Source organism: Diospyros lotus, chromosome 9, assembly GCF_014633365.1.
Source record: "Diospyros lotus cultivar Yz01 chromosome 9, ASM1463336v1, whole genome shotgun sequence".
Lineage (NCBI taxonomy): Eukaryota > Viridiplantae > Streptophyta > Magnoliopsida > Ericales > Ebenaceae > Diospyros > Diospyros lotus.
In genome coordinates, this window is record NC_068346.1 from 35,104,910 (window position 1) to 35,116,001 (window position 11,092).

Here is an 11,092-nt window from a genome sequence, read left to right on the forward strand (position 1 = left end):
TTCGAAGATGAGCGTTTTCATGCATTGTAGATCACAAATGAGTATCCAAATAATATTTCATGTATTTAGTTCAGACATGTTGAAGTTACAAATTGATATAGTACATATAAATTTTATAATAATTTTAGTTAAAATTAATGATAATAATTCAACTTAAAATTAATAATACTAAAGCAATCCGTTATTGGAACATAGGACAGTGCCCACATAATAATGTATGTACGTAGGTAAATGGGGTTACTTTCATTTTCTTGGTCACGAAAATGAGTCTAGAAAACAGTTGGGTTTTTCTCTTTTCCACACCTGCCTTAGTCCAATCACCCCACTATATAATATTTGAAACCTTTGTAAAAGTCAATTCTCTTAAAAAAAATTAAAAGTTTCCTTCTAGCTAACAAAATTAAGCCACTTAATTCCAAAATAAAAAACAGTGTTCGAACCCAAAATGGGATCTATTATGATTGAATGTTTTTTTTTTTTCCCTTGTGGAATGACTTGGTCATAAGTCAAGAAGTGATCAGTGGGGTTTGAAGAAGACAGAAACCTGAAAACCAACGAACCTATATATCTTGTATGAACCCAACAAAATAAAGATTAATAATAGGAGAAAAACCCAATCAAGTAGAGAAAAAGAAAATTAAAGAAAAAACACACACACACACAAACAAATAAAAGTGTTGGCAAGCAGTAGAGGCTGCTGGCTGGCTGGCTCATGCAAATTGATACACACAAGTACTCTCCAATGACCCCACAAGGAGGAATATGCACCCACCTTTCTCACCTCAACTAGCTTTTGGTGAATTTCATGCTCCACTTTTCACAAAAATTTTGCTTTATGTATCTTCCAACATTTGATGTCTTTTTTACTCATTACTCTTAATGCGTTCCTTGCTAGCTAACAAATAATTCTAAGTTCTTGCATTTATAAAGGGTATTTTATTTTCCCTTGTTTATCTGATTATAAAATCTATTGAATTTTTTCTAAAATAATATATTATTGTCATACGGTGGGATAAGGCAAGGCAATATATTATTTTATTTTCCCTTGTTGACATTTAAGCTTCAGTTAAAGCTTGTTTAGTTCTCGTTTATCGAATTTATTTATTTTATAGGATGATTATGAAGTGTATGATGTGTTGAGAATTGATGATGTTGTGTTGAGAATTGATGATGTTGCATAAATTGAAGTGTTAAATTTTTGTGTTTTTTTTTTTCTTACATAGGGTGTAGTCCATTTATAGGGGAGACTTTGTCGAATTTTATCTAAAAATTATATTAAATAAAAAATATAATTAATTAAATATTTTTTAGGTATTTAATTAAATTTGTTGGAACTTAACCTTAGATTCCCGTTCGGTGACTTCCTCGATGGAGCGAGGACATCACTGAATTGTCCAGTTGGACAATCTGGAAATTTGGTGTCGTGTTGTGTGCCCAGCAAATACGCATTAATTTACTCATGCATGGTACGAAAATTCAGTAGCATTTCTTGTTGTTCTCCGGTTGCATATAGGAATATGTTTTGATTTATGCAATTGACTCAAATTGAGTTTAACTTGTATGAATCAACACATAATCTTTATCGTGCATCTGGAGAACTGTGCTGAGATGCTGCCGAAATTTCGTATCGTGAGTAAATGCGTCCGCTAGTGGTCATATCACGATTCATTTCCGGATGGGATAGGTCCTAACCTTCAAATTTTAAGGGGGAGTTATAAGGAGTAGTTCAGTGGAATAATATTAAAATAACTCAAATAAAAAAATATTATAATTATAATTTAGTAATTTTTTATTATTTAATGGTACAGGAAAAAAATGAGATCAGATCGTCAGTGGATGTATATCAGGCGTAAGGAGGATGGTTATGTTTCTACGGAATTTATCAAGGGTGTTGAGAAGTTTGTTAATTTTGCTAAGAGTCAACCAGAGTGGATGGATGGGAATAAGATTAAATGTCCTTGTAATCAACCAAAGTGTAGGAACACGGCTTTTCGTGACCAGGATACCGTGACAAGTCACTTGCTCACCAAAGGTTTCGTGCCAGGGTATTATGAGTGGACACTTCATGGGGAAGTTATTGCTACGGTAGATTCGGTCGATATGTCTTACTCAGCATCAACGCTTGAAGCAGAGCCAAGCAATTTATTTGAGACTATGGTAATGGATGCTGCCGGGCCTGATTTCAATCCGAATATGGAGGAGGAACCTCCAAATCCGGAAGCTCAAGCATTCTATGACATGCTTAGTGCTGCAAAAAAAGAGTTATATCCTGGTTGTCAAAAGCATTCGCAGTTGTCGCTTGTTTCTAGATTGCTTAGCTTTAAGTCAGAACACCATCTATCTGAGAGGGGATTTAATCAACTTTGTGAATTACTTAAGGAGGTTCTTCCTGAACCTAATACGGTGATTGATAATTTTTACAGTACTAAAAAACTGGTTCGAGGGTTAGGCCTTCCTGTTGAGAAAATTGATTGTTGTAGAAATAACTGTATGATTTTTTGGGGTGATGACAGTGATTTAACAGTATGCAAGTTTTGTCATGAGAATCGGTACAAGCAAGTTGATCAAGCTGACAGTAGTAAACGACAAAAAACTTGTGTTCCTTATAAGAAGATGCATTATTTTCCTTTAACTCCTCGGCTTTTGAGATTGTATGCATCCAATTCAACAGCAGCAGAAATGAGGTGGCACGCAGATCATGTGGTCGAAGATGGCGTCATGCGTCATCCGTCGGATTCCCCTGCGTGGATTCATTTTAACCAGACTCATAGGGAATTTGCTGCCGAGAAAAGGAATGTCAGACTTGGTCTTTGTACTGATGGGTTTCAGCCGTTTGGTCAATCTGGGAAGCAATATTCTTGTTGGCCTGTCATTGTCACGGTGTATAATTTACCACCCTGGATGTGTATGAAGGATACAACAATGTTCTTAACGGTGCTAGTGCCAGGACCAGAGAATCCTAAGGCAAAACTTGATGTTTTCTTACAACCCCTTATTGCAGAGTTGAAACATTTGTGGGATGTTGGTGTGCATGCATATGATATCTCATTGAAACAAAATTTCCAACTGAGAGCGGCTTTGATGTGGACCATTAGTGATTTTCCTGCATATTCAATGCTCTCGGGGTATAGCACGGCAGGAAAGCTGGCATGTCCTTATTGCACGATTCACTCGGACGCATTTTACCTGTCAAAGAGTAGAAAGATTTCATGGTTTGATAACCATCGAAAATTCTTGCATCAAGATCATCCGTATCGACGGAATAGGTATGGATTTCGCAAAAATACTTTGGTAAAAAAAACACCACCTCCTGTACTGTCTGGACCTGAGATACTTGCTTCCTTGGACGAGTTGGGTTTAGTGAATGCGACACAACCAAATGCTGCACAGACTAATGCAGATAACAGTCATGGTAGTGGTTGGAAGAGTAAGAGCATTTTTTGGGATTTGCCTTATTGGAAAACTCAACTTATTCGACACAACTTGGATGTTATGCATATAGAGAAAAACGTGTTCGAAAATGTGTTCAATACAGTGATGAATGTACCAGGCAAAACTAAGGACACAGTAAAGTCGAGAGAAGAGTTGAATCAATATTGTCGCCGCATTACTCAATCAACTTTTACTCTGAACAAGAAAGAAAAAGCCGTCCTGTGTGCGTGGGTAAAAAATTTAAAATTTCCTGATGGGTATGTGTCGAACATGGCTAGATGTGTTGACACAAAGAAGCTTAAGTTGTTTGGGATGAAAAGTCATGATTGTCATGTGTTCATGCAAAGGTTGGTGCCCGTTGCATTTCGAGAATTACTACCGCAAAAAGTATGGGAGGCATTGACTGAGTTGAGTCTTTTCTTCAAAGATTTGACATCGACCACTATTAAAAGTGAGCATATGATGAAATTAGAGAACGACATCCCCATCACTTTGTGTAAGTTGGAGCTCATATTCCCTCCAAGTTTCTTTGACTCTATGGAGCATCTTCCAATCCATTTGGCTTATGAAGCAAGGATAGCAGGTCCAGTTCAATATCGATGGATGTATCCGTTTGAAAGGTACTATTTATTAGATTGATAATTTTTTTTTCCTATTTTATAAGAAACATATTTATTTTGTAGTTCACTTATCTAATTACTATATACATTTTATATAGATACCTTGGAAAGTTGAAGAAAACAGTTAGAAATAAAGCTCGAGTGGAAGGCTCTATTTCTAATTCATACGTTGTGGAAGAAGCGTCATTGTTGTGTTCTCATTACTTTGAGGACCATGTTGTTACAAGGCATACACGAGTGCCGCGCAACGATGCTGGTGTTGTAAATGAAAGGGATGACCAGGAGGGGAAGTTATCAATTTTCAAGCATCCTTGTCGACCATTTGGATGTAAAAAGTCACGAATGTTATTCGGTGAAGAATATGATGTTGCACACAGATATATTTTGATGAATTGTCCAGAAGTTGAGCCGTATCTGCAGTAAGATTTTACTAATTAATTGTTGTTAATTTTTAAATTATATTTACATTGAATAGTCTAATGTAGTTATTTTCATTTTTCTTTTTAATTTTTCAAGAATTTACGATGCTGAGCTAAGGCAACGTAATCTCGGCATTGGCGACCACATCATTGAACAATTAACAAATAAGGAATTCCCTTCTTGGTTCAATAATTATGTGAGTTGATTAATTAAAATATTAATTCCACTCAATTTCTTATATAATTATTTCTTATATATCTGTCTTATTTAATAGGCTCGCGATCCTACGAACAATGTGACCAATTCATACATAAGGGATCTCGCAAAAGGACCTTTTAACACTGTTACAACGTACCCTGGCTGCTTTGTTAATGGATTTAAATTTCACACGATTAGCCATGGTTCGAATAAAGGCACTATGAATAGTGGCATGTGCGTTAAAGGATCCAACTACGATGATCCCGAGAAGGACTATTATGGTCAGATAACAGAGATTGTCGAGCTCAAGTATCCTTCAGTATCGTCATTCAAGAAAGTTGTATTGTTCAAGGGCGATTGGTTTATTCCAACTTTGAACGAGGGGGTGAAGATTCATCATGCATATAAGATCGTCGAGGTCAATGAAAAGAAGAAATGGAATACAAACGAGCAATTTGTATTAGCTTCTCAAGCGATTCAAGTATATTTTTGTGAATATCCAAGCTTGAGGCGTAACAAAAGCGATTGGTTGGTTGTAACAAAAGTCAAACCAAGGTTCATAGTAGAGGTTCCACAATCTTTTAATAATCAAGAGGCGACCCTTCCACGTGAAGCGTTGCCTTACCAAGAGGATGACGTGGAACTACACGATATCGCAGTTGATGATGCCCAAATCCTTGAGACAGTGAATGATGGTGACCACGCTGATTTAAATGATGAGCCAGTTATGGAATCAGAATTTGATGAAGCTCCAGAGTTGAATGATGAGCAAGTTTTGAGATCTGATTCTGAAGATAAATCTGAATCGTATGATGAGCAAGTTTTGCGATCAGACTCTGAATATGACTCTGAATCAGAGGATGAACAAGTTCTTCAATTAGATTCTGATGATGACTTAGAATCTAATGACACGGATGTAGACTTATATGATAGTGATTAGAGGTGAATTTTATGATTTAAATACTTATGTTTAATTATTAATGATATTGATTTTGTTAATTGATTTATTTCATTATAGGTACTAGTTCACCTCTTGTGCGATGCACGAAAGTTCATATATATTGAATTTATTTAAAATTAGCAACCTCACAATCATAAATTCTATCTACAGTATACAAATTTCAAGAACTACACATTTTTCACAAACTAATAACTAATTTAACATATGATAAATATAAATAGTTTATACAAAATAATAAATAATATGACAACATATAATAAATTAGTAACATAAATAATTAAAATATAAAATATAATAAAATTTTTAAAAAAAACATGACAACATATGATAAATATAAATAGCATATACAAATATTAATTTTGTCAAAATAACTTAAATAATTTATTAAAAATAATTCAATTTTACCTAAATAACTAATTTAACATAACCTACAAACTAATTATTTTTCAAAATTAAGTAATAACTTAAACATATATAAGATTTGTATTTTTTTTGCATGGTTCTGAAATTAATTAAGGGTTTTAAAGTTTTGAATAGTGGCTTTATTGAGAGAGAATGAGAGGTAATTTATAGGAAATAAAATAAAAAATTAAATTTATTTTTTTAAAAAAATTACTTGGTAGTCGGTATTTGGCGGTATTACCTGATATCTCAAGATTTTTGTCGATTTAAAAAAAATCTTATTTTTTTGTAAATTATTTTAATTAAAATTTTATGTTAATATTTAAAAATTAATAATATTGATTATATCTTACCTCTTCATATACCAACATGTTTATACATTCTCCAAACATTATTTAATTATGAAAAAAACCATCTACAGGTTTCAAGAACTACACGTTTAACACAAACCTATATTTAATTAATGATTTATAAAAAATTGATTTTGGGTAAGAAAAAAATAAATAAAATATAATAAAATATCGAAATAGAAAGTGAAAATGGGCGGGAAAAAATTTTGACGGCATTTTCGTTATAATATATATATATATATAGATGACAGGTGTTAGAGGACGATATCGTGCAGGACGCAGTGGTTCTAGACCTAACTCGTCTGGGTCTACTGCTGCTTCCACCTCATCTACTGCAGCACCACATATTTCGGGGGATATTTCACCGGCCTCCCTCCCATCAGTATCTCCTGTTGCTACCCCTGCAGTTGCTTCTTCACCGACCCTTCCTGCAGAGTCACCAGTACATCCATCATCTCATTCGACTGCCAGTCATTTTACATCCGAACCATTACATGTTATAGAGCAAGATGGCGATGGGTAACTTTAATTTTTTTAATTTTTTTTTACATTATGACATGTATTAATTTTTATACTAATTATTATTATTTGTATATAGGAGCATCTTTTGTCGTACAATAAATATCTCCCATATTATATCGACAATCTTCAAGAAACGTCTTCATAAGGAAGGTCATGTTTGGAAAGAAGTGCCTTCGGAGACAAAGGGCTTGTATTGGGATGAATTTGCGGTATTAAATTCAAATTAATAATATATATATATTTTAACTATTAATGTAGAAATGTTTAAATTATTTAATCTTTTTTTTTTTTTTTACAGAAAAATTTTCAGTGGGATCCTACAATTGATGCATTAGTGAGAAGAGAGTGGGCACAAAAAGCAGCGAAACGATATATCGACAACATTCGTAAGTGGCATGCCAATGGAAAACCAATCTTTGTGCCAGATGATGTTTGGGATAGCTGGATGCAGAAATGGGAACAAGATGAAGCTTTCAAGAAAAGGTCTGCACAAGCATCGCTAAACCGTTTGAGTGAGACAGGTGGCCTTGGGGCTGGTCCTTCCCGCCATACTGGGGGTTCTATATCTTCAGCAGAGCATAAAAGACGAATGGTGAGAAATTTAATTTATTTAATTTGTTAATATTTTTTTTTTATTAATATGGTTAATTTTATATCATTTGTTTTTTTAGACACATGAGTTTGGGAGAGAGCCTACACTGATTGAATTGTTTGAACGAACTCATTCTAAAAAAACTGAGGAAGGACAGATGGTGTATGTCGACAGACGTTCTTCGAGTGTCGCTGTAAGTTTTTTTTAATTGTAAGTAATATTATTTTTATAATTAACATAAACTTTAATATTCATAATTGATTTATTTTATTTTCTTCATTAAACTGTTGTAGGAAATGTATGGACAGTTGTTAGAGCAGGCAACTCAACCAAATGAAGGGTCTGAGGAGCCTCAGCAGCCAGATTGTGATCAGATATTCATCCAGGCTGCCGGGGGGAAAAATAAGAAGAAGAGGATTTATGGCACGGGATCTTTATCCCAATCAAAATTTTCTGACGTTGGTAGCTCATCCTCTGTCTCATCTGGTCTTAATGAAAACCCAGTTATACAAGAAATGACAGAGAAATTAAAAGTGCAGTCGGAGCAGATAAATTCGCAGGCGGAGCAAATAAATTCACAAGCAGAGCAGATAAATTCGCAGGCGGAGCAGATAAATTCGCAGGCTCATGAGCTGAGCGATGTTCGACGACAGATGTTTGAGATGCGATTTTTGATTGAACAACTTACTGCATCTACTCGCGGTATTGTTCCTTCTTCTTCTTCTTCTCAGCCACAATCGACTCATCAACCTAACTCACCTAATGTTGATGATGATTTAGATGATTAGTTTTTGTAGTTATTTTTATGTAACGGTTGGTATGTAACAGACAATTATATTAGCATGTAATAGACAATTATTAGTATTTTGTTTGAATATTAATTTTTATATTATAAATATAAATTTTAGAATTTTTATATAATTTGTTTAATAAATAATTATAAATAAATTTTAAAATTAAAAAATATATAACTTTTAGCGACGGAAATAAATTGTGTCGCTAAAATTTTAAAAAAAAAAATTAATATATTGCGACGGAATTATTCCGTCGCAGTAAATTTTTAATATATTTTTTTAATTTTTTTAATTTACTTCAACGACGGAACATTCCGTCGCTATAATTAATTCTATAAAAATTCTTAAACTTATAGCGACGGAATTTTCCGTCGCTATAATTAATTTAAAAAAAATTCCAAAACTACTAGAGACGGAAAATTCCGTCGCTAATAAAAAAGAATTTCTTATTTTTTACAAAATTGCGACGGAATATTCCGTCGCAATATTTTTAAAAAAATGAGAAATTCTTTTTTATTAGCGACGGAATATTCCGTCGCTGATATATTTTAAATATTTTATTTTTTGAAAATTATAGCGACGGAATATTCCGTCGCTGATATATTTAAATATTTTATTTTTTAAAAATAATAGCGACGGAATATTCCGTCGCTAATAAAAAAGAATTTCTTATTTTTTTTTTAAAAAAAATTGCGACGGAATCTTTCCGTCGCACTTTTAAAAAAATAAAAAATTCTTATTTTTTTTAGCGACGGAATATTCCGTCTCTATATTGTAAATATTTTATTTTTTTACAATAATAGCGACGGAATTTACCGTCGCTACTAAAAATATAAAAAAAAATTTATTTTTTCCTAAAATCTCGCGACGGAATTTTCCGTTGCAATTTTTTAAAAAATAAACTTAGCGACGGAAATATTTCCGTCGCTAAGACGTCGCTAATATAGCGACGGATCCGTCGCAAAAAAAAATTAGCGACGCAGACTTTAGAGACGGAAAATTTCCGTCGCTAATCCGTCGCTAAAGACATTTTGCGACGGATTTTTGGATTTCACGACGGAAATATTCCGTCGCTAAATCCCGAAATTCTTGTAGTGTCAAACACCAAGGTTTCCACATTAGTTCACCTTGGAAACTAAAACCACATACACACCTAGATTCAAAATAGTTCTAGGTAACCACAACCATCCACGAGAATGTTTAAGAGTTACAAAGATTTCAACTTGTCCACACTTGGACTAAATATAAAACAATGAAAGTGCAATAACTAAAAGCAGTAAATAGAATAGATATACCCTCGATCTGATGACCAAAAGATGACAAGTGAACAATCGCTGCTTTGACAGCTTGCTGAAAGAAGATCAGTGCGCTCGGAAGCCGTTCGGTATTTTTTGGATTTTTCGAGAACGAGTTGAGTAGACTTTTGTAAGCTGTGATTTCTCAAGAATGCATTCTTATTCTTCTAGTTGAGGAGAGAAGGCTTATAATGACCTGTAAGAGAAAACATACTAAAAGAACGTCCACAAGATCCGTTGAGTCAACTTGGTAAAACTTCGAGTCGACTAGGCTACATATCGAGTCGACTCGGCTGGCGCTCGAGTCAACTCAGATAAAAAATCGAGTCAACTCAGTTGACCGAGCATTAAACCTACGAAAATCAAACCTTTCGGCCGAGTCGACTTGGGAGTCGACTCAATCAAAGAAAAAGACTATTTTATGCTTTAAAACATGAGAAAATATATTAAAACTTCTCAAGGAATCTTTGAACAATATTCTAAAACCATGATAACATTTAAAAGACATTTTGGAAACTCAAAATATTTTGTACGATAATTTAGGGGCAACATTTTCAAAACGAGGGATGGAAGTTTTTTATAATCATCAAAATTTAACTAAATACAAAGTTGGCTCAATAGTACCTATTCTAAGGTTCAAGATGTGTCGGTTATTTATGAGATTAAGATGAAGTTACATAGTACTAAGCAAGGGGTCTCAACAATCACTGAATATTACAAGAAAATGAATGGTTTTTAGCTAGAAATTAACCACTACCAAAACATTAAAATGGAATGTGGGAAAGATGCAGCCACTCTTCATTCAATTTTTGAAAGGGATAGAGTTGTAGAGCTCTTGGCAAGACTTAATAATGAGTATGATCAAGTTCGAGTGCAGATTCTTGGAAGGGAAAAACTTTCATCCCTTAATGAAGTGTTTTTAGTTGTTTGAAGTGAAGAAAATAGAAGGACAGCAATGCTGGGTGATATGCCTTTTGAAGGATTAGCAATGTTTACTAGCAAAGGAGTAGGGTTCAGATTTAAACCACTGCAAGGAAAAGGCAATGTGTAAAGTAGGTTGCAAGGAAAGGAAGGTATGTGGACTGATGGACAGAACAAAACGCATAGAATGGAAGGATTATGGTGTTCCCATTACAAAAGGTCGAGGCATACTCGAGAGACATGTTTTAAATTGCATGGGAAGGTGGCTGTGTTGCAGAAACTAGGGGGCTTCAAGAATATGACCTCTCAAAATCAGGCCTATTTTTCAAATAGGCAAGAAGAGCCGATGGAAAAAATTGAGGCAGCACCTAAGTTGGAGCAGAATCAGCTGAAAGCTGATGAAATCAGCAAGCTTGCTCATAAAGTTAGCAAACTCAAGATGTTCTTGAAAACTCTTCAAGATGGATCATGCTCTATTGCCCAACAAGGTAATCAGCCAAGTAATAGTTTCCATTTGAGTTCTTTAATAGCCTCTAAAACCAAAAGGAATGATATATGGATTCTAGATTCAGGAGCTATAGACCA

General features: G+C 34.1%; 2 protein-coding genes across 2 annotated transcripts; both read left to right on the top strand.

Moving 5' to 3' along the window:
* Positions 1-1,836: 1,836 nt before the first annotated feature.
* LOC127809390 (uncharacterized) lies at positions 1,837-5,610 on the top strand. Its single transcript, XM_052348150.1, has 4 exons — positions 1,837-4,052; positions 4,151-4,471; positions 4,569-4,668; positions 4,747-5,610. The coding sequence occupies exons 1-4, from the start codon at positions 1,837-1,839 to the stop codon at positions 5,608-5,610; spliced, it is 3,501 nt and encodes a 1,166-aa protein (XP_052204110.1).
* Positions 5,611-6,627: 1,017 nt separating this feature from the next.
* Positions 6,628-8,285, top strand: LOC127809391 (uncharacterized). Its single transcript, XM_052348151.1, has 5 exons — positions 6,628-6,902; positions 6,982-7,114; positions 7,204-7,497; positions 7,577-7,690; positions 7,791-8,285. Exons 1-5 carry the CDS (start codon positions 6,628-6,630, stop codon positions 8,283-8,285), a joined length of 1,311 nt encoding a protein of 436 aa, XP_052204111.1.
* Positions 8,286-11,092: the final 2,807 nt, after the last annotated feature.

Bases quoted from the DNA above. Each gene is read 5' to 3' on its own strand.
- LOC127809390 (XM_052348150.1), top strand. From the start codon at position 1,837: ATGTATATCAGGCGTAAGGAGGATGGTTATGTTTCTACGGAATTTATC. The intron at 4,472-4,568 runs GTAAGATTTTAC...TAATTTTTCAAG, and splicing joins GAAGTTGAGCCGTATCTGCA to AATTTACGATGCTGAGCTAA. The intron at 4,669-4,746 runs GTGAGTTGATTA...CTTATTTAATAG, and splicing joins CTTCTTGGTTCAATAATTAT to GCTCGCGATCCTACGAACAA.
- LOC127809391 (XM_052348151.1), top strand. From the start codon at position 6,628: ATGACAGGTGTTAGAGGACGATATCGTGCAGGACGCAGTGGTTCTAGA. The intron at 7,498-7,576 runs GTGAGAAATTTA...TTGTTTTTTTAG, and splicing joins CAGAGCATAAAAGACGAATG to ACACATGAGTTTGGGAGAGA. The intron at 7,691-7,790 runs GTAAGTTTTTTT...AAACTGTTGTAG, and splicing joins GACGTTCTTCGAGTGTCGCT to GAAATGTATGGACAGTTGTT.